Source organism: Musca vetustissima, unplaced genomic scaffold (genome assembly GCF_032173495.1).
Source record: "Musca vetustissima isolate MV318-11 ecotype Yass unplaced genomic scaffold, APGP_CSIRO_Mvet_v1 utg17403, whole genome shotgun sequence".
NCBI lineage: Eukaryota > Metazoa > Arthropoda > Insecta > Diptera > Muscidae > Musca > Musca vetustissima.
Genome location: NW_026879012.1, coordinates 70508 through 95111, shown reverse-complemented (window position 1 = coordinate 95111; position 24604 = coordinate 70508). Strand labels below are relative to the sequence as shown.

Sequence of the window (24604 nt, the reverse complement as noted above, 5' to 3'; positions counted from 1 at the left end):
AGGCAATAGTTTTCTTTGGAAACTCCTAATATTATACCTTAAATTTTTTAAATTGAAAAAAATGTATATATAAATAAATATGTTTAAAAAAAACACACCACGCCAAAAATTAAATCTTAAAAAATAACCCAACAAAAATATAGATAATTTTTTTGTTGTTGTAGAAGAAAAATATACAAAACATAGTTTTCAAGGCCAAGGGGGATGGATACGAGAAGACGACAAAGGATTTTTTTTTTCGAAGATAAAAGTAAATGATGGTAATTGTAAGGAGCTTATAAAATAATTAAAGAATATATAAAAATAATATTAAAAAATATACAAAATTTGTATTAATGACCACATTATTATTATAATTATATATGTATGTTTGTTTCATCACTTATATATAATAAACTTAATTATTAAAAAAAGAAAAAAAGAATATTTAACTAAAAAACACAAACATGCAAAACCATATTTATAACCAAAAAAAAATAAAATACAAGAAAAAATTTATATAAATATATAAAAAAATTTAATAAAAATGAAATAAATTATCTGTAAAAAATAGATGAAATTAAAGGGGGTGGGGGTATGATGTTCGTAATTATAAAGTAGTGATAGAGGAGATATGTTTGGTGGAGAGGACGGACGGACCAATCATCTTAAGTTCTTTTTAGAGAAAGATTAAAACACATTGTTGTTTTTTATTTTTATAATTTTTTCATTTTTTTTTTTTTGTTCACTTTAATAAGATATTTTGTTTTTAATAAAAAAAATTTAAATTAAATTAAAAATTGTTATTATATTTGTTGTTGTAAAAAAATTCATAAAAGAAAAATTATTCAGTTCATTAAAAAAAAATCATCGTTGTAATAGAGAGAAATAAAAATATTAAAATAAAAATAATAATTTACATTTGATTTAAATATTTTTTTTTTTAATATGTATATAAAAATACTTGTTCTTTTTTTTTTTCTTTACACAAACTTTTTTTTTTGTTTAAAAAAATAATCTCAAATGCAGTTTAATATCTGTTAATATATGTACCTTACAATAACTAAATGTTAAATAAAATCAATATCATTTGTTTTTTTTTAAATCTTTGGTTAATTTGATTAGTTTTGTTGTTGTTGGTTTTTTTGAGATATTAACCCAAAATTAAGGAGTTGGTTTTTTTGTTTTTGTTAAAACATAAAAAAGTAGTAGTTGGCTTTTTTAGCACCGCTTAAATACTAGGGTTTTTTTGTATTTTTCCTATTCCTATTATTTTATTTTTATGAAAAAAAAATTGCACTTTGAAAAAAAAAAAACTAAAAGTATGTCTGAAAAATTAATTTGGAAAATATTGATTCATATATAGAAATTAATTTGGAAAATATTCGTTCATATATAGAAAAATATATATTTTAAAAATATGTATTAAAAAATAATATATTAAAAAAATAATATATTTAAAAAATAATATCTTAAAAAAATAATATATTAAAAAATAATATATTAAAAAAATAATATATTAAAAAAATAATATATTAAAAAAATATATATTAAAAAAATATATATTTAAAAAATATATATTAAAAAATAAAATATTAAAAAATATATATTAAAAAATATATATTAAAAAAATATATATTTAAAAATATATATTTAAAAAGTAATATATAGTTACAAAAATATATTTAAAAAATATATATTTTTTAAATATATATATTTATTTATATTTAAAAAATATATATTTAAAATGTATACATTTAAAAAAAATAATTTAATAATTTAATATTAAAAAAAAAATATTTACAAAAAAAATTTAAATTTGTTTAATAAATATTTTTTTTTTTAATATATGTTTGTAGATATATTGTTTTAATATATATTATTTTTTTTTTAAATTTTTAAATATATATTTTTTAATAATTATTTTATTTTTTTAAATATTTTTTTTAATTATTTTAATATTTTTTTAAATATATATTTTTTTAATATTCACAAATATTTCCAGCACAATGAATTAAAATTTTGAAAAAAAAAAACAGAGAGAAATAAAATAACATTTTGGCACTTTATTTTCGACTTAAGAAAAATAGCTCCTAAAAGTATGCATTTATTTCCAATAACCTCCAAGTATGTAAACACAAGAATAAGAAGAAGCAGTTAAAAGATGTCCTTAGATGGATGAAAAATTCTATGACGAATTTGAGAAGATCTTCTTTCAAACGTATACTCAACTTTTTTACAATTATCGCATTGACCTGGATATGTGCTCCCTAAAGTATGCAACACTTATTAAAAAAATATTTTTTGAAGTATACCAAAATAGAAGAAACATGTTACTCTTAATTTTACAAAAATTTGTAAAATTTATCCCAAAAATTTAGTCTTTTCCAATAGGAGACTCAATTTTTTTTAACAATTATTTCTCTCATTGACCTGGATATGTGCCCCTATAAAGTATGCAACACTTTTTTGAAAAAAAAAATATTTTTTGAAGTATAACAAAATAAAGAAAAATTTTGCTCTAAATTTGTTGAAAATTTGTAAAATTGATGCCAATCTTTTTTGGCCACGCCTTATTTTTTGTTACATACTTGTAGGTGTCGGTGAAAAAATTCCTTTTTTTTAAAAAAAATTTTTTTTTGTGAAGAATGAAGAATTTGAAAACTTTTTTAAACTATTCTTCGCAAAAATATTTTTTTAAAGTCTACTTTTAGGCAGAAAAAAAAATTAATTAAAAAAAATTAAATCCCAAAAATTTCAAAACTTAATTTTGTATTATTTTCCTAAAATTTATTTATTTTATGTTAACTGTGACCACACACAAGTGCATACTTTTAGGGAGGTGGTGGTGACTCAAAAAATTAGAGTCTACTTTTAGGCTGCAAAATTTGATCAATCTACTAATATTGCTTTGAAAATGAACTTTTTTTTAAATAGTTTACGGAAGATGTTATGAACTTCCTGACAAAAAAAAAATTAAAATAATTTAAAGCATACTTTTAGGATTGGTAGGGGGAAACAATTTTGAGAACCTTTAAACAATAATGGTTTGGATATTTTTTTCACAAATTAAATGAAAATTGTTCAACTCCAGGATTTGTTATGCTAAAATTTAGAGCCTACCTTTTAGAAAGGCCTTTGTAAAATAAGGTGGGGTATACTTTTAGGATGACGATTTATTAATAACAAAACACAGGGATAGAGGGTGGTAAATGCAAAATTCCTTTCGGTTGTAACGAAGTTGGTAAATTCTATTACGAAGACCCTTTGTTTTTGGATTATTTTTTATGGGGAGGCATCTTGAAAAATAATGGCATAGTTTTAGGGAGGCATTTTTAAAAAATTGTGGCATACTTTTAGGGAAGCATTTTGAAAGATTGTGGCATACTTTTAGGATGACAAATTTTGAAATATCAAAACCAAAAGCTTATTTTTAGGCGTGAATACAAACTTAAATCCTCTATGAAATAAAAAAAAATCCAAGTCGAAAAAATTTTGAAGCATACTTTTAGGAGAGTGGTTTTTGATAACCTCAAATAAAAACGGTAATGGCTTGGTTATTTCAGTTTATAAAAATATAAACAAAACAAAAAACGAATTAAAAATCTATTATCTAAAATTATGAAACTCTTTGTTCGGGGTTATTTTGATTTTCCGCACTACTTAAAAAAATACAACTCTCCGTCAATCTCATTCGATGGCTTTTGGTCACTCAAAAACTGCTCTCATTTTTTATACACACACAGATTAGACACATAAAAACATTTAGGGGGCAGGATGGGTGCAGCAGGTGGTGGTGAATAAAATTAGGACCCACTTTGACACGCCCACAACCACCATTCTTAAGCCCATAAAGTCATCCGGAACTTATTTTCTTCCTCTGCTTCATCTTTTCATATTAGGTTATTTAATGGCAGCTGAGGTGGTGGTAGCGGAACCAGGAACCTTATTGGGTGTTGATGTTGCCTGATGGTGTTGTTGTAATTGTTGATAAAAATTAGAATGGGGAGGAGGTGGAGATTCCATTCCCGTGTGAGACGACCCTGGTGGTGGTGTAGATGATTGCGAATTGGTCAGGTCCATGTGATGATAATTATTATCATCCTCATAACCAACATCGTCGATGTCGCCGTTTTCGTCCTCGTCTTCATCATCATCGTCCAACTCAACAATGGGTGGTGGTTGCAGAGGAGGTGATGAATGATCGCCGCCGGCCACCATCATTAGCTGCTCCTCTTCGTTGGGATGATTTTTCACCACAGCCTTTAGATTCAGGGCTGCCAAGGTGGCAGCAGCAGCTGCTGCAGCACCTAATGGATGACCCGCACCAGCACCACCACTAGAATCATCATGATGATGATGATGACCAGATGCCATCGAGGCATGAGCTACACTACTACCTCCTGCGGAATTCCTTCTCCTAAACAGAGAACGCATTGCAATCTCGGGATGCTTCTTGCGGACATGTTGCCTCAGATGATCGGCCCGTTTGGTACGATGGCCACACACCGAGCACACCATCGATTTGCCCTTGCCACATTCCTGACGCAAATGACGTCGGAGGGTGCCATGACGACGATAGGTGCGAAAACACTGGGGACAGGTGAAACTTTCTTCGTGATTCAAGAAGTTGTCATAGTTGCCGGTCATGTGAGGTGGTGGTGGGGGTAGGGGAGGCAAATGTGATGATGGTGGTGCAACATGTGGACTTGATTTCATGGGGGATAAAAGAGAGTCGTTGTTGTTGTGGTTAGTGATGTTGCCGCCGCTGCCGCCAGCACTGTGGGGAGATGAGGAGGAGGCACACGAGGAGGACGACATGTTCTTAAGGTGTTGTTGTAGGTGATGGTGTATCTGTTGTTGTTGGTGGTGGTGAAATTGTTGTTGTTGCTGCTGCTGCAGAAGATGACGATGATGGTGTTGTTGGGTTACTGGGGTGTTGTTGTTGTTGGTGGACACAAAGCCTGAAAATTGGGTTGTTGGTTTGTTCATGATTCAGATTTTTTTTTAAGGATAACATGTTTTGTTTTGCAGCTTTTTAACAAAATTTTCAAACATTTTTCATCAAAAATAAGGGGTTAACATTTTTTTTAACAAAAAAAAACTTTTATTTTTAAATTTAAAATTAATTTCGAAAAAAATTAATTTGAAAACAAAATTGAAAGAAATTTTATTTAGTGTTGTTGTTGTTTAGGTGGTTTGAGTTGTGAGTGATTCCTTGTTCGGCATGCCAATTCGTTAATATTTTGTTTCGGGTTAATCGAATTATTTTGAAGAGGGAGAGGAGAGTAATTAGGAGAGAGAGAGAGTTTGTGAAAAAGAGAACAACAAGCATTCGTTGTTTGAGGTAAGGGTGGGAGAAAAGGCATTATCTTGGTTAAGAAAATTGATTTTTTTTTTTTTTTTTTTAAATTTTTTTTAAAAAAAAAAAAAAAAAAAAAAAAAAAAAAAAAAAAATTATTTTTTTAAAAAAAAATATTTTTCTTTTTTTTTTAAATTATATATATTTTCAAACAAAAAATAAATTATATATATTTTCAAAAAAAAATATTTTTTTCAAAAAAAAAAATATTTTTTTCAAAAAAAAAAATATTTTTTTCAAAAAAAAATATTTTTTTCAAAAAAAATATTTTTTTCAAAAACAAATTATTTAAAAAAAATTTTAAATTAAAAAATAATTTTTAATATTTTTTATTGTCTTTTTTTTAATTTTGATCGCATGTTTTTAATCTGGTGTGTTTTTTGGTGGTGAGTAGCAGTTTGGTTTGAGTTGAGTTTTGAGGCTGTAGTTTTTTTTTTTAAGTAGTGGGTAAGTTTTATTGTTTTATTTTTGTAGGCAGGAGAGGGGAAGAAAGTTGAACGAACACAAGCAGGGGTTATTAAAAAAAATATTATATATTAATTAATTAAATAAAAAATATATAAAAAAATATATCAATTAAAATAATTTGTTGTGTGTTGGAGGAGCATATATGGCATTTAAAAAATTATTTAGAAATAAACAAACAAAAAAACACAGAACATTTGCAGCAAGCCATACCAATTTTTCATGTGTGCTTCTTCTTGTTGTTTGCTTTCATCAAGTGGTCAAAAATTATATATTTTGGTTGTTGGGACATATAAATTGTTTTGTGTAATGAAAAAAAATCATATCCTATTAAGTCTTTTTTTTTTGGGGAAAATATTAGCAAATCACCTTAAAGAAAAATATAAAATTGAAATGAGTAAAACCTCCCAATATACAGAGCTAATTTTTTTTTTGACAAAGAAACACATACATACACATACACACATAGACAAATAACTTTTGGAATTAGTATGAAAAAAATAAAAATATGAAGTCAAAGGACGAATTGAATTGAAATACAAGTAGAGGTATTTTATGTGAAAAAATCGGATTTATTTATTGACTTGAAATAATCCTGGTTTTATTCAATTTTTTTTAATATTAATCCAATTTCGACTAGAAATCTATTTTATCCTCGAAGGACCAAATACAAATATCGTCTACTTGTAATATTGCCGACCCGAAGGACCATTTTCAATTTGGAAGACTTAGTCGAAGGACCATTTTTTCAATTTTCATTATTTTTTCTCGGGCTATTCTCGAAGGATCAATGGCATTTAAATACAACAAATTCAAAAGTCGAGGAAAACTTAGTCGAAGGACCATTATTTTCTCAATATTAATATTTGCCTATTTCAACTAGAAATCTAGCTTAGCCTCGAAGGTTTACTTAGAATATTGCCGACCCGAAGGACAATTTTCAACTCGGAAATCTTAGTCGAAGGACCATTTTTTCAATTCTCATTATTTTTTCTGGGGCTATTGAAGGTATTTCTATATTAATTTTTTAAATATGAACTCGAAGGACCTATGGTTTTGAAATACAACAAATACAATAGTCGAGGTATTTACTTAGAATATTGCCGACCCGAAGAACCATTTTCAATTAGGAAAACTTAGTCGAAGGACCATTATTTTCTCAATATTAACATTTGCCTATTTCAACTAGAAATCTAGCTTAACCTCGATGGACCAAATACAAATATCGTTTACTTAGAATATTGCCGACTAGAAGCACCATTATTTTAAACTTGGAAAACTTAGTCGAAGGACACTTTTTTCAATTCACATTATTTTTTCAGGGGCTATTGAAGGTATTTCTAAATTAAAAAAAGTTTTTTTTTTTAATATGAACTCGAAGGACCAAATATTTTTCTTAAAAATCCAAAATAAATCCTATAATAAACCTATTTCAACTAGAAATCTTTCTTAGCCTCGATGGACCAAATATAAATATCGTCTACTTAGAATATTACCGATCTGAAGGACCATTTTCAATATGGAAAACTTAGTCGAGGGACCATTATTTCAATTCGGAATATTTTTCAAGGGGTTATTGAAGGTATTTCTATATTAAAAAAAAGATTTTTTTAAATATGAATTCGAAGGCATTGAAATACAACAAATACAAATATCGAGGTATTTACTTAGAATATTGCCGGCCCGAAGGACCATTATCAATTAGAAAAACATAGTCGAAGGACCATTATTTTCTCAATATCAATATTTGCCAATTTCAACTAAAAATCTATCTTAGCCTCGAAGGATCAAATACAAATATCGCCTACTTAGAATATTTCCGACCCGAAGGACCATTATTTTCCGACCCGAAGGACCATTATTATTTATTCAGGGGCTATTGAAGGTATATTCTCAAGATACATACAATTCAAATGTATTATATTTTATGCAAAAAAAAATCATCCATAAATCTTACTCGAAGGACCATAATGGGTACCGAAGGACCAAATCCAGGGATTTTCGAAAGACTATAAAGATAATTGAATGCATTGATATCCAAATTTCCATAATGACTCAACCCCCAGCAGTCTTTTGAGGACTATATATCCACGTAAAAAATCCAAGCTTTCCTAATGCCTTTCCCGAATTTATTGTATACAAATTGTGATAAAAATCTTGACACGATGTATCAAAATCTTGACCTTACAAGCTATCTTCTATCATTTAATGCTACTCGAAGGACCACTTGAATTGAATATACATATTCAAAGACCTTTACGAACCTCACAGAGCCCTCTGCAAAACCAAATTTGCATAAATCTTACTCGAAGGACCAAATTTCGAATTTTTTAGAATATTCCAAGTCTTGAATTCGTTCGTTAAAACTTTTACAAATTTTTACAATGACTCAACTGCTATTGAGGATCAAAATTCGCCCAGCATTCTTTGAGAGGACTATATTTCCACATAAAAAATCCAAGCCTTTCTAATTCCTACCCCGTATTTATTGTGTACATATTCTGATAAAAATCTTGACACGATGGATCAAAACATTGACCTTACATACTATCTTCTATCATCATTTAATGCTACTCGAAGGACCAATTGAATTGAATACACATTCAAATACCTCCACGATCCTCAAAGAGAGCCCACTACAATGCCCAATTTGTATTTCTATGTTAAAAATTCCTGCATAAATTTCACTCGAAGGACCATATTTCAGACTTTGGGAATTTTGAATTCTAGTATTTTTATTTTTTTTTTGTATTTTAATTTCTGAACAAATAATGGAATCGAAGGACCAACTCGAGGGATTTTAAATGACTTTAAAGATAGTTGATTGCTATCCAGCAACAGCCATAATGTCTGGCTTCCTCAAATTCTGATTAAAATCTTGACCTTTGGAAGATCTTACACAGGCTGGCTTCTATCATTTAATACTACTCGAAGGACCAATTGAATACATTACATACATTCAAAGACCTTCACGAACCTCAAAGAGCCTACTACAATACCCAATTTGTATTTCTATGTTAAAAAATTCAGCATAAATTTCACTCGAAGGACCATATTTCAAAAACTTGTTGAATTTTGAATCCTAGTATTTTTTCTTTTTTTTTGTATTTTAATTTCTGAACAAATAATGATATCGAAGGACCAAATCCGGGGATTTTTTAAAGACTCTTAAGATCATTGTTTGCATTGTTTGAGGTATCAAAACTTGGACCTTTGGAAACCCTTACACTGACTGTCTTCTATTATTTAAAGCTACTCGAAGGACCAATTCCATTTTTACCAAAAAAATCTCACTCGAAGGACCATATTTCAATCAATTGAATATTCCAAGTCATGATGTTTCGCATCGTTTAAACAACATACCCATCATCTTTCCCTCTCAAAATTGTTCGGTTCAATAAAAAAAAACTTCTTATTTTTTCAAGTTTTCAAAACTTTTTTTTGCATAATACACACACATATAATTTCAATATTTATTTAAATATTTTTTTTAAATCGATTTTTTTCTTCAAAAATATTCTAAGAGAAAGGGGGAAAAATGATCTTAGCTTAGTGTAGGGGGTTTGGATGGGGTGGCTGTACATTTTTTTCGGGGGGTCTATCGAATTTTACAATACATGACTTTTCCATAGATTTTTGTGCAGACGGCGATAATGATCGGCCAATTTGAAATTGTGATGAAAGCCACGATTACAAATGCGGCAGATGAATTTCTTCGGCTGATTGCATTCGCTGCGCATGTGACGTTTCAGGGTCGATTCGGCTTGATATTTGCGGCCACAGTTCAGACAATTGTAGGGGGTGGTGGTTGTGGCGGAGTTGGAGGTGGAGCTGCTGCTGTTGGTGTTGATGCTGAGATTGGTGTTGGCTGAGGTTGCTGCTGCTTCATTTAAATTAATATCTGCAGCGGAGGATGATGTTGTGGTCGGTGGTGGTGGTACAGGTGGTGCTGGCAGAACAGCTTCTTCAATTTTACTTATAAAAAATTTCGCTGTTGGTCTGCTGTTTTTGGCGGGGCGAAATAATGTGACAACAACAAAAAAAAGGAAGCTTTAAAAATGTTTTTTTTTAGGCACAGAAGTTGGAAAAAATAATTTTCGACGAGGTCAAAGGATTTTCGAAACTTGGGAAAAATATTAGAAATAAAAAAAAACTGTGGGGATGGGTGGGTGGTGTTAGGAAATTCGGTGAAGGCCCAAAGTGGGGAGGTTGGGTAGGTCGGTTGTGAAAAATAAAGCAAATTTGTTCATGTTTACCTGCGTTTTCTACTACTACGCGTAAACTCTCTGATATTTGAGGCTGATGAAACCCGCAATGTGGCTGTCCTATTTGATGATCTACGTTTGGGCTGTGGTGGTGCGGGTGGTGGTTTCATCAAACGATCTGGGTGGGCGGTTAGAGGAGATCCTGCAACAATTCGACTAAATTTACGGGAATGACTACTACTACCACCAACACCTCCAGTGGCAATGCGGATAATTGGTATTGTTGGAGGAGGAGGTGGACCTATAGATGATGATGATGACGACAATGATGATTGCGGTGGTGGTGGTAGTGGTGGGGAAGAAGCTACTACTAGTTGTGATGGTGGTGTTGCTTGTTGTTGCATTGCCTGCTGCTGTGGCATTTGTAGAAGAACAAGACGTTTTTGATCAATTATTTCATCTTGAGATTCTTCTTCTTCTGCAGAATAGACAGAGAGAGAAAGAAAGAATGATAACACAACAAATAAAGCACAATTATTTTTTGAATTTTTTCTTATAAGAAAATTTGTTAATTGGAATATTTTTTTTTTTTTCAAAATTTCGTTCCTTTTTTGGAAATTTAATTTTTTTCCAATTTTATTTCTTTTTTCGAAATTTTAATTTTTTTCTTTTCATTTTGTTCTAATATTCAACCACAAACAAGCAACAAAAACTTTTTTCTCATCAGTGTGTTATAAAGAAAGGAAAAAATATTGGGGGGAGGTGAGGGCGAAAAAAAATTAGGAAACAAAAAACGGCAATGCAACGCAACCAACCAACCACAGCACCAGCCAGAAGGAGAAAGAAATTGGATTCCCTTTTTTGTAGATTTTTTTAAAGGAAAATAAATTAAAAATATTATAATTTTTTTATAAAAACATTAAAAAAAATTGTAACACAACACCAGAGTGAAAAAAAAAATTGGGAAATAAAAGTTCGGAAAAAATGTATATTTCAGAGAAAACCCAACTAAAAGAAGACCATGTGGGGAAAGGACATTAAGTGGTAACAGAAAAAAATATATATATAGAAAAAAAACACCACCCTTAAATAATCCTCTTGTGTTCTTTTTTTCACCATAAACGGAAAAAATAAGTAAATTTTTGAAATATTTTCATCATGCGCAGTGTTGTTGTTGTTGTTTTTGTGTAAATGTGATGTGTGTTTTGTGCCACAAAAAATAAAAAAAAATCCAGTTTTAAAAAATAAATAACAAAAATCTGCAACCATACCTCCATCTTATTCTCAATCAACAACAAACAGTAGCAGCAGCTTCAGCATCACCAATCTCAGCAGCAGCAGACAAACAGATATCAGCAGCACTCATCGGGCAACAACAACAGCAAAAAAATCTGGGTCAAGGTCATTCGATTTGTATGTCTGGGTGTTTGTTATTCTTTTTTTTTTTTTTTTTTGTAAACATATATTCACAATACATGCGCATTGTAGCAATGGTGGTGTAGGGAAAAAATATGTGTATCACAGCCATCATTTGTAAGGATTTTGGGCCCTATTTTTCCCATACATTTTAGGAAATTTTGAAATTCCATTTCAAATTTTTTTATTTTTATTTTTCTATATTTTATTATTATTATGAAAATTTATAGACATATTTTCTTTTAAATATTATGAAAATAAAAATTTGGGTGGGATTTTTTTTATACTAGGAATTTCAAAAATATGTATATTTAAATATTATTATATACAATACACAAATATAATTAATTTAAACAATTGAGTTATTATTATAAAAAAAAACTCTATTATTTTTATACCCTACACAACTATGTTGTCAGGATATTAAAGCTTTGTGCAGCTCCCAAGAGTTTGTAACACCGCAAAATATTACATCTTTAAGTATACCGGTCCTATCACAACTAGCTGAGTCGATCTAGAGACATGTGAGTCCTTCCGTCTGGTCTGTCCCCGTCTGTCCATTATAATTTGTAAACACGATACAGGCCACAGTTATGGATCAATCTTCAGGAAATTTTGCATGTTGGATCGGTTAATATTTAGGTGATGAAATGGACCAAATATTTATATTTTGTCGGTTTTTTTCTGGTCGCTTCAAAGGCCGCGATTATGGCCAAACATCTCGAATTTTTACATAGAGAAGGGGTTTGGACCAAAGAATAAGCATGCCTGTGTTTTGATAAAGATCGGTCAATATTTAGCGGGTCAAAAGGACCCTGACTTTTGTGTGAAAAATGGGTAAATATATACGATAGCGTATATATTTACCCGAGAGACTAGACCCAAGAAGTTGATAGCATATCCAAGAGCAGTGATTGGCCTTTAAATTGATACCAATTATATGGTTGGATGAACTCGGATGAGGGAGTTATACGTAAATATTTCTAACTGTCTACGTGCTATGATATTGTTTAGAGGCGGAAATGTCGCGCTGATTGCTTTCAAATTTTACATAAAGGTCCGGTTTTTATTTTATGGGTTAAACATTCACCTCGGGAAAACCAGATGTGGAAAATATGCCAGGGTTAGAACGTGAATCTGTTGATTTATAATCCGTCAGGAGAGTGCAAATATCTCGAAATTTTGCCCAGGCTCAGAGAAACCGCAGAAATTATATATATATATATATATATACTGGTTTTATTTATTTTTTTTTTATTTATTTTTTATTCTATTTACTTTTATTCAATTTCAATAAAATTCTGATTGCAATATTTTAAGCAGAATATTTATGGGGAAAACGAAAATCGAGCTTAAGAGAATTTTACTTAAAGGACCAAATTTCAAGGCATTCTAAATATGTATGACCTTGAAGAACCTCAAAGCAAATTGTTTGAAAATAAAAATCTATTAAAGACCTGCCAACAACTTTCGAAAATATGAAATTCGAATCTTTTTGGCTCGAAGGACCAAATGTCAGGCTTCTGGAAGGCCTTTAGGAACGTAAAAAAATATATTTTCCAAATAATGGACAATCTTTACATATTACATGCCTCCTTCCAAAGCCCATTGTCTATCGTTAAATGGTATCGAAAGACCAAATGTATACCTTTGAAGACCTTCAGGGACGTCATCGTCATCGTCCTTCTATGTCCGTCTTTTCTCGTTTAAATTTAAACAAAGACTATATGTTTACCTTTGAAGATCCTTACATGGAACAAAAAATAAATCAACATCATCATAACATTTAATTGAAAATCCTAAAAGTATGCAATACAATTTATTCTCTTTGTTGCCCAGCTATTAACAATGTAGGAAATTTCTTTATAACGCCTTTGGAAAATTCCCTTGTATAGGATTGAAATAAAAAAGTCAGGAAGGCGGCAATTAAATATCCCTAAAAATATGCAAAAGAAAATGCCATATACTCATCCTAAAAGTAGGCAGCAAATAGTGTGTATGTAAAAAATATCTCCCTTTGATCTCTTTTGAACATATTCTACTCTGGTTGGACTGAATTTAAATTTTGAATACAACTGCTTTCCATCCACTGGAACAGTAAATTCATCATGATAGAATCGACAATGTGTATTCGGATCGAGTTCTATTAGCATGATAAGGCATAAATCAATTATTTCGATCCCCTAAAATAGAGAGAGATAGAGAAAGAACGATCTTTTGTGGACCCAAACAAAAATCTGAAATGGCTAGATTTGAAATATCCACAGTTAAAAGTTTCCATCCACTGGAAATATTTGAATTTTACAAGTTCTACGGAAAAATAATGGACATATTCATTGTTATCTATATTGGATTTTTTTATTATTTTATTTTTAAGATTAAAAAAAAGTTTCACAGTCTTTGTCTTCCTATCTATTGCATAAACATGTCGGAATTCTCTAATACAACAAATATTAGCAAAATAAATTATTCTCAAAATAAAAATAGTTGTCCAGACAACAATTTTTGTTTTCGATTTGTTTAACTGCAATTAATTAGAGGTGTTAGAGAAAGAAAATTTGAAATGTCGATTTCTTGTTTGGGGTCAACAAACGCTTGCCAAGCCACCAAGGCCACTGACTATTGGCAAAACAATTAAAAAACACTTCAGCTATTATTAAGAAAACTTAGAGAGGAGGAGGAGGAGGAGAATAAGAAGAACAAAAACAAATATTTTGTTTTCTATTTTTGGCGCATTAAAAACAACAACCAATCAAGCCAACTTTATTTGTTGTTGTGAATTAAGAAATTGCATCATAAATTAAAAAAACCATGACAATGACAAGTTTGGCAACAACAACAACAAAAATCCAGAATTAAGACAAACAAATTTTTGTAGTATAGAAGAAAGAAAAGCAATTACCACAAAAACATTTTTTTTCTGTCAATTCAAAACAGGTTTTAATATTCCAATTGTTGTCGCCGCCATGTTGAAGTGAAGTGAAGGAGAATATCATCTGTTTTTTTTTTTTGGTTTTGAAGAAAATGATAAATAACTCTTGAGATAACCAAAATAATTCCATGAAAATTTTCGCCTGAGAAAGCGTAGCATTCAATAATCAGAAGAAGAAGAAAAGTAATTTAATTAGAAATCAGGCAAAATGGTTTAATTTCTTTCCGTCTCAGTAATTCCTGATATTATATAATATGAATGCCCAAAAGTAGGCTACAAAAATTGATAAATTTATTTATATTTTTTAATTTTGAATGGGGAGGGGGGAAGGGGGATAGACAACCATAAAAATCACGATATAAATAAACCGATTTATCCACACCATTATCCATATTTCTGACCCGACAATTTGAATTAAAATTTTTGTATCTTTATGTTCTCCTCAAAGTATGCAGTAGAAACAAATTTCAACATAATCCTAAAAGTAGGCAATAAAACACAGATCCCACTGTGTTGGCGGCGGTATTTAAATTAAATAATTTATTAAATTTTCCCTTTTCATTTCCTGCAACTTTCCATCCACTGGAAAAGTTAATAAAAAAAATTAAAACAATTATTAAATAACACTTCTCCTTTTAACCAAATTAATGCGGAGGTGTCGATAGATAGATAGAAACCTATTCACATTTCAAAATCGGTGTACATAATGATTTGTTGGCTGACAAGGTGCCGGAGTCAAATGTTATCACAATCAGCGCGGCATGCCTTTGTGATTTTGAAAACAAACAACAAATTTTGGTTCTCACATTTTGGCAAATCTGTGCTTGATCTGTTCCAAATATATCGCAAGAAAGACTAATCAGTTTAAATTAAATATTTCGGATTATTGAGTTGTGGTGGTGAGATGAGTTGGAACTTTCCAATTTTTATGATTTTTTTTTTTTTTTTTTTTTTTTTTAAATTTTTTTATTTGCATTTATTTTGCAATCTTTTGCTGACGCATTCTATCTAGTTTTATTAAAAACATGTTTCCATTGCTTATATCAAAAATTTTATTGTGGCCTTGAACTTGATCCGCCACATTCAATTTGTGAATAGATTTTATTTTCTATGAAAAAAAGATTGCAATGAACAGCTGATGTGTCTATGGGAGGAGGCATAAAGGAAGGTAGAGATTAAAATGTATTTTAGAAAATTTCCAGCTGTTACTTGGGAGGAGGCATATATATATATATATATATATATATATTAATAGGCTTTTTTCAAAATTAAGATCAATATTGTATAATATATATATATATATATATTTTTTTTTTTTTTGAAAATGTCGATGGTTTAATTTAGGCGGGCGTGTGTCAAGGAAACATACTAAAATTATATTATCCGATAAATCGGATGCTAGGCAAAAAAACATGACGAATAGAACATGGAATATTAAATCAATATTTGATTATATTTTTACGGTTTTGTTATTCAATTTATTTTCGAATAAATTTTTTTGTAACATTATCTCCTTCTCCATCTCCATGCATCTCATATTTTAGATCCTTCTTGGCAATTGGGAGTCTAATTGTAGGATTTTTTTTTAAGGCGGATGAATTTTACAAATCAATTTGCCATTTTATTGTATTTTCTTCTTTAAAATTTTTCGAAAATATTCAAATATTCTTCTAACATTTTTATTATAATAGTACGTTTACATTGTACCGGATTTCGTTAACCCAGTGGGGTTTCAATTGTCAATTCCATTCTATACATGCCAAATAAATCCTCATAGAGTGGGTTAACCCGGTAAAAAGTTGGAATGTAAATGCCGTTTTATACCGGATTTCGTTAACCCAGTGGTTTATAATTGTCAATTCCATATATATGTCAAGTAAATCCTCATAATGTATAGGCCAACTCGATAAAAATTCTAATGTAAATGTCGTTAAGGGTGTATTTATTTTCCAGCCTCATGTTGAAAATTTTATTTATGTATTTATTTTCCTATTTTATTTGCAATTTTAGTCAGCATGTGTGTGTAATTTGAATTTTTTCTTATTTGATTTCATTCTAAATTTCATTAAATTTTTTAAATTGCAATTTAATTAAATTGTAATAAATTTATTTTATTTAAAGGTCTTTTTTGCATAAAACTCTCATTCAAAAATTATATTTTTCTTTAAATGATTTTTTTGCTTCATAACACTCCCAAAAAAAAACTTTCTATCACTCCTATATCAAACTTGATTTCAATTTGCTTTCCTGTTCTACTATCCACCCTAATAAACAAATATTTAACATTTCTTATATACAATAAAAAAATATATATAAAATCATCAATAAATATAACAATAATAATAATATCTACTTACAGTTTGGTTTTATTCATTTGTTATCGATTTATCGTTTGCTCTCTTCTCTCCAATCGAAATGTGTATGACAGACAATACGAGGAGATGCCCTCTCATTACATTTTGTCACCACAGTGTCTCCCTCCATTAATGGGAAAGAGAGAGAGAGTGTGTGTGTGTGTGTTTGTGGTGATACACTAAATGTAGTGAGAGATGTCTTCTGTTTTGTATCATTCACAATAGTTGGATGACAAGGATTGATTGCTTTGTTATCGATAACATGTGTGTTTGCCATTCTGCCAGAAATTAAAGCAAATCTTCTTTCGTTTTAAGTGTTTTCTTTTTTTTTCATTAGAAAGAATGGAATTTGCTGTTGGTTATTTTTGTTAAAGTTGCACACGCTTAGTTTTTGTTGTGTAGACGACGAAGAAGAATTGTTGATGATGGTGATAATAATAATGATGATTGAGAGGGGCTACAGATATGTAATATATGTATATTTTAGCAAGATATAGTGATGAGATATTGGTTTACATCATGAGAGTGAGGTGTTGGGGGGTACGTACCAAGAAAAAAGGACACACAATTTATTAGTGATTTTTGAAATAAGCTATTTAGGATCTTCTATTATTTAACAGCAATATTTATATCATGTAAATATTTGCTCTATTCAAGTATCTGCAAGATGAGTACGGTAACATACACGTCGTAAAATTTAATATGTTTTTTGATTTTTTTTGTAGAAATCGATTGGTTCCACCAAGGAATATTAGTAGTATGGTTTGCAATTTATTTAAAATCGGACTTTGAGGCTTCAAATTGCATTTTTGAATGAAATAAATAAAATAAATATTAATGTCCATGGCTTCAAAATAACTTGGCTATGGAATATATTTGGATTTTGACTTGAAAATATCTTGAAATCAAATGTATTTTTACAGATTTGGAATATTTTTAATAAGATGCAATCTTTTCATACTACACACAATGAACATTATAAGAAATAAATGGAAAGGGGGTTTTTTGTGATGATGATGTTGGTAGTGGGAAAATAGACAAAATTTGAAAAGCTTACCCGGTTTGTTGTATTCACAAAAAACTAAGCGTGCGGGGTGTTGAATTTAATCCTTTCATAGAAGAAAGGAGTATTTTCGAAAACCAACCTGAAAAGTTTCTTTTTTTGTTGTTGGGATGTATGAAAGTTGAGGAGAATTGTGGATGATGATTATGGAAAATGTTGTTTCTTTATGATGAGTGTAAGTGAACAAGGAGGAAGGAATTAGAGAATGAAATTAAAGAAATATAAAGAAGATATTAAAGGAAGGGGAAAAGGTATAATTTAGGAGAAAATTAGAAAGAATTGTGAGTTAAATAAAAACCAGAAGAGAAAATGAAAAAAAAACTTAAAAATTACAATTTTTTTAAATTCAAAAAAGAAAAAATAATTATTAAAAAAATAAATATTAATAAAATAATTATTAAAAAAATAATTATTAAAAAAATTATTATTAAAAAAAATTATTATTATAAAAAATAATTATTAAAAAAAATAATAATTAAAAAAAAATTATTTTTTACAATAATATATTAAATTTTAACAAAAAATTTTAATTTAACAATTACATTTTTAATTGCAATAATTATTAAAATGTAAAATTTAATTAAAAAAAATTAAATTTTTATAATTAAAAAAATATATATTTTTATTAATTAAAAAAAAATATATTTTTTTCAGTTAATTCAAATTTTTTTAATTAAAAAATATTTTTATTATTAAAAAAATATTTTTTATCATGTAAAACATTTTTAAGTTTTCTCATTTTTTCTTCAAGTAAATAGGAAAAAAATCAAAAACAGGAGGTAAAAAGAAAAGTCAAAGAAATAACATACCATAAAAGAAATTAGGGGGGTAGGTAACAAATCAAAAACTCAAAAATATAATAATATAAAAAGTATATATATCATATATTTTCAAGGCACTTTACCCGGCCGATACTGCCGGAGCAAAGTAATACTTACCTGAAAAGGGGGGCGGAAGCGAAGAAAGAATATAACCAACAAGTGAAGAGAGTCCACCACACATACCATACACAAAATCGCTGAAGACAAACCCCACCAGACCAGATGATGATGCTGCTGACAGCTACAAAACTGATGATGCCGACTGCTGTTACTGCTGCATACTACACTGCTGTTGTTGCTGGAGAGCGATGGGAGGAGTACGATATCAAAAGCTCAAACGTACCTCACTGTCTTTTTGTGGAAAAATTGTGGAATTTTTGGTTGAAATACATTACCTGTTTATTTTTCTCGTTGAAAAAAGACAGCTACATGCTTTATCAATCGTATCCCCTCGACAGACACACAGGATGGCTGGGAAAGCAAGAAGCAGAAGAGATCTGGGGCATTTTGCTGGATGGCTGGCTGGGCAGGTTGACTGGTTGTGACTTGGTTGTTCTGGTTGTTTGGTTTCAAAACACTTTTTCACTTTGTTTTTCTTTTTTTTAATATTTTTTCTTTACTTCTTCTTTTTTAAACACTTTTTTCACTAAAAATTTATGTTGTCAGGGGTTTTTTAAACCCAAAAACAACACAATAAACACTACCTTTTTAAGAAGGAGAAATTCAAAAAAAGGAATTCTCTCCCCAAAAAATTGGTAGTAAAAATACGCCCGTAATTTTCTTTTGAACGATGAACGCGTTTTCAAAAAAATATTGTGTGCCATTTAATTATTACTAATATATAATTAAAAAATTAAAAATCTAACAAAATCTATGTTCTTTATATAAACAAATATACAACAAAAAAAGTCCCGTCAACCAAAAAAAAAACTTAAATAAAATTAAAAACTATATTTTTTACACAACTATTCAAAAAAAAATTTTAACTAAAAAAACTTGAATTCAAAATAATTTTTTTTTAATTTTTTGTAGACCTAAAAAACTTATGCATGCGTATTTTTTTTTCTTTGTATTTCTTTAAATATATTCTTTGCTGGCTGAGAGAGGTATTTCGAAATAAATTAAATTTTAAGAGGGGAGTGGTGGGGTTAGGAAAATTAAGGGCATTGGCAAATTGAAATAGAACCGAGGAACGCTTCAACAATTTTAATGGGCAAGGTGTTTTAATAAAAAAAATATTAAAAAAAAAAAAAAAAAATTAATAAAAAAAATTTTTTTTAATAAAAAAAATATTTTTTAATAAGAAAAAATATTTTTTAATAAAAAAAATATTTTTTAATAAGAAAAAATATTTTTTAATAAAAAAAATATTCTTTAAAAAAAAAAATATTTTTTAATAAAAAAAAATATTTTTTAATAAAAAAAAAATATTTTTTTAATATTTTTTTTTTTTTTAAATCCAGAAAATAGTGGCCTCCCATTATTTTAGACAAAACATTTCTTCCCATTTATCTCTAGCCATGAATTTTCTAATAGAAGAGAGCTGGACAGAGAGAGCTCATAATTGCAATTGAATTGAAATGATTGGAGGAGGGGGGTCGGTCTATGACGTGGACTAGATTTCTAAATTGATATCTAAAAAATATATGTATCATTTGAATAACATGTACATGTATGTATGTGTTGTTTGGGTTTTTTTTTTCAAAATGGATTTTTTTTAAACTTAAATTTAAAAAAAAAACTATTGAATTTTTTGATTTGATACAATACTAATTTGAAATATAACACAACAATCAGCAGAGAGAGATAAATTATGCAAGGGCAATACTAGAGAGAGAGCATGATTAAACATGAAGCAGAGAATGGTATGATATTATATGAAGAACGAGCGAGCGAGCGCTTCAAATAAATGGGATGGATGATATGGTGATATGGATGGCATGATTGTTGATTTGTTGTTGTTGTAGCGTGAAGTGAGACGACTTGCTAATATAAATATTTTTCCTAATTTTTTCGTTTCATATTTTTTTTTTATGAAACCCAAAAAAAAATTTAAAATATATTAAAGAAATCAAAACAAATTGAAAAAATACAGTTTGGTTTGAATTTAAAAAAAAAATAATGCTACTACACAAACACCAACAAATTATAATTAAAAAAAAAAATAAAATAAAACACAATAAAAAAATAGCTAAACAAAAAATGTTAGTGTTAATCAATCATTTGTTAGTATTAGTTGTTCTTGTAATGAGTGGGTTGGGTTGATTTTTGTTTGTTTGGGGTTAGGGTTAATTTAAACAAAACTAAATTAATTTTAAAATATAACAACTTGCATTAATTAATATAATAAATAAAAAAATAGATAATATAATACAATATATGACAGCGATAGAGATGGTTTTGTATTAATAAAAATTAACAAACAAAATAGAGATAGAGTTAATACAAGAAAAAATATATGATTTTTATAATAAACAACAAAAATAAAAAATAAACCAAAGAGTTATTAAGGGGAGAAAATATTTAAAATATAACAAAAATTAAAAAAAATAGAGCAGTCATATTTTAAACATTTTCCCCCTTAAAAACAAAATAAAAATAAAAACTATTTAAGTAAGGAGTTTGGTGGGAGGGTTAAAAAAATCTTTGTTGCTTGTTTTTTGTTATTAAATTCTCTTCTTTTAATTATCTCTAAAATACAGATTTCTTGTTGTTTTTTTTTAAATAATTTTTAAAAATGAGCACGACTTTGTGATATTCTTGGGGGGAGTAATATAAAATTGAAAAGTAAAAACAGCTTTTTTAAAAAACAATAGTGGGGAAATTATACATGAAGTCGGAAGAAAAAATTCATTTCTTCCTTTTTTAAAATATTAAAATAAATTGAAAATAGTTTTAGAAAATTATGCTGTCTTTTGTTGTTGTAGTGTATTATGTGTTAGATTGTTGTTTTGAAATAAATAAAATAATTGAAAAAAGAAATTATTTTGCATTTAGTAGTCGTCGTCGTGCTCTTTTTAGCTTTCTTTTGCTTTTTCATTTGTTTATTACTCTTATTATAATAATGTATATATTTCATATATATATTCTGTTGTTTTTTTAGTTATTTGTAAAGTTTTCATTTTGACTCACCTTGAGGATCCCGTTGCTGTGCTTCTTGTGTTGCCAATAATAATTCATCCTGAGATCTATCGTGTTGCCAGGGTGCATATCCTGCAAAAACAAATAGAGAAAAGGAAATTAGTATAATTCAAAAAATAATTGTAATAAATAAAATTAGTAGACATACAAAAAAACTCGATTCTTTAATTTTTTAGCATGTTTTAAAACTTTTCCTAGTTTGATAATAATTTAAATATTTATTATAATTTTATTTTTGAGTTTTTTTTTTAATTATATATTTTTTGTTTTAATTTTTTTCAATTTACCTAGTTTAATTTTTTTTATTAATTTTTCAAAATTCATTTTTTTCTAATTTATTTTTTTTAACTTTCCAATTTTGTTATTTTCCTAATATTTTATTTAAATTTTCCTTTTATTCCATTTTCTTATTTTTAATCTTCTATTTTCTTTTTTTAATTTTCTTTTTTTTATTTTCCTATTTTTTTTTATTTTCCTATTCTTTTTTATTTTCCTATTTTTTTTATTTTCCTATTTTTTTATTTTCCTATTTTTTTATTTTCCTATTTTTTATTTTCCTATTTTTTTTTTTTTCTATTTTTTTTTTTATTTTTCTATTTTTTTTTTTATTTTATTTTTTTTATTTTTCTATTTTTTTATTTTTCTATTTTTCTATTTTTTTATTTTTCTATTTTTTTATTTTTCTATTTTTTTATTTTTCTATTTTTTTATTTTTCTATTTTTTTATTTTTCTATTTTTTTATTTTTCTATTTTTTTATTTTTCTATTTTTTTATTTTTCTATTTTTTTATTTTTCTATTTTTTTATTTTTCTATTTTTTTATTTTTCTATTTTTTTATTTTTCTATTTTTTTATTTTTCTATTTTTTTATTTTTCTATTTTTTTATTTTTCTATTTTTTTATTTTTTTATTTCTTTTTTATTTTCCTATTCCTTTTTTAATATTTCTATATTTTCCTATTTTCTTTATTTTATTATTTTTTCTGATTTTCTTTAAATTCTCCTGATTTTTTTAATTTTCCCAATTTTTTTATTTTCCTAACTTTTTTTCCTTTTTTGTTTATTTTCCGTATTTTTTTTATTTTCCTATTTTTTTTATTTTCTATTTATTTTTGTGTGTCCGAATGTTTTTTCCATCTCCTAATTTTTTTCTTGCGTTACCTTTTTCTCTTTTTTCCTAGAATCGAGTTTTGTTTGGCCTATCATTGTTTGTTGTTGTTGTGTGATTTTTCCACCACCTTTACTTACCTTGACTAGATCCTTCACCACCTTGACTTGTGCCAGCATTATGATCCAAATCATCCATACCCATATCCTCTTCATCTAATGTCAAATCCTCAACAGTTTCATCATTTGCTTCATCATCATATTCCGCTTTAGGTTCAATTACCAATTCCGAGCCAGTTACACTTGCAGTATCTTTTGATGCTGTGGCTTTCTGGTGGTGCTGTTGTTGTTTATGATTCGATTTGTCGGCAGTACTGGCATCTGTGGCGGCGGCATCGGTATCCATAGCGGGTGTTGCGGTGGCCATTGAGCCAGCAGCTGAACCTTGTACATTATCGGTATTAATGGCATCTTGTTGTTGTTGAGTGGATCCTTTAACATTGTCAGTCTTTTTGGAGGAGCTTAAGGTCGTGCCGGATGCTGCTGGGGTAACAGCTGATGAGGAGGATTGTTGTTGTTGTTGTGTAGCGGATAGGGGGACTACTGTGGATGCTAATGCGGCGGCAGCAGCAGCGCTTGATGGTACACCGGCAGCGGCAGCAGCCAATGCAGAGGCAGCTGCTGTGATGGCACCCAAACCGGGGGCATTCGACGATTGTGTTGGTTGTTGTGATGAATTGGAATTATCATGGACATCTGTAGAGGAGAAAAATGCAAACAATAAATATCCATTTTGCGTGTTGTGTTGGAAATTCTTTCAAACTTACCAGTCATGGCATTTTCAATGCTCCTGCGTCTCACTTTTCTACGTCTTCTTGATGGACTAGATGAACCCTCTCGTGAGCCCATTTCGCTGGCATCCATGGCTGGGCCAGCAGCACCTGTGATGCGTGCTCGTTTTGTTTGCTCTAGTGTATAGCCACCGCTCAATTTGCCGGGCATTGTGGCCCTATGATGTTCAGGATGTTTGGGCTGTGATGCACCGCCGCCAGAACGATTATCTGACAGACCCTTGATTTGTAGAGATTCTGCAGCCTTTAACAAAGCAGCCAATTGATCCTGGGAGATATTCACCTCACCACGATACATATAATCCATCATGGCTCTTAGTTCTTGATATTTCACATCTTTTAAAATGAAGATGGGATGTTTATCGTATTGCTCTTGTAGAAGGGTCTGCAAAAAGAAATTAAAAATAAGTTTTTGTTGGGATATTTTTTGTTAGATTCAGAGAAACTTACCGCAAAATAGGGACTACACGCTGAGAGCACAACTTTGTGGGCTTTTAAGAATTTGCCTTCGGCGGCCAATGTGCAATCGACTAATGTCTCATTTTCCAGCAGCGTATCGAATACACTGATTAGTGTACTCTGATGGTTGTTCCATCTTAAACAGAATTGCTGATCGTCATCCATGGTGGTGGACGATGATCGTTTAGTGTTGTGTGTTAGAACTTATTTTGACAAAATGATGGAGCCGCTACTTGGTGTTATGGCGTAGATTTCGGGGAGATTATAAGAAAGCGGGGATGGTGTTAGAAAGAGAGAGAGAGAGTTGCTCCTCCTCCAAAAACAACAAATGTGTTGCCGTTTCCTTTCGTTTCCTTCTTCCGTTTACACAAATTTTATTTCCTCTTGCCTTATTCAGTGATGATTGTTGTTGAAGAGAGAGATGATGTGTTTGCTTGCTTATTACAAATG

At 29.0% G+C, this 24604-nt stretch overlaps 1 protein-coding gene across 1 annotated transcript in view; it reads right to left on the bottom strand.

The window, feature by feature from the left end:
• Nucleotides 1–24384, bottom strand: part of LOC133323832 (longitudinals lacking protein, isoforms H/M/V-like) — a 56941-nt gene extending 32557 nt beyond the window's left edge. The window contains exons 1-4 of the mRNA XM_061532731.1: nucleotides 24146–24384; nucleotides 23672–24080; nucleotides 22986–23600; nucleotides 21730–21810 (exon numbers count right to left, since the gene is read on the bottom strand). Coding sequence (XP_061388715.1) covers nucleotides 21730–21810; nucleotides 22986–23600; nucleotides 23672–24080; nucleotides 24146–24319 — 1279 coding nt within the window. The 5' untranslated portion in view covers nucleotides 24320–24384. The remainder of the gene's footprint in view (nucleotides 1–21729; nucleotides 21811–22985; nucleotides 23601–23671; nucleotides 24081–24145) is intronic.
• Between the last annotated feature and the right edge of the window lie 220 nt (nucleotides 24385–24604).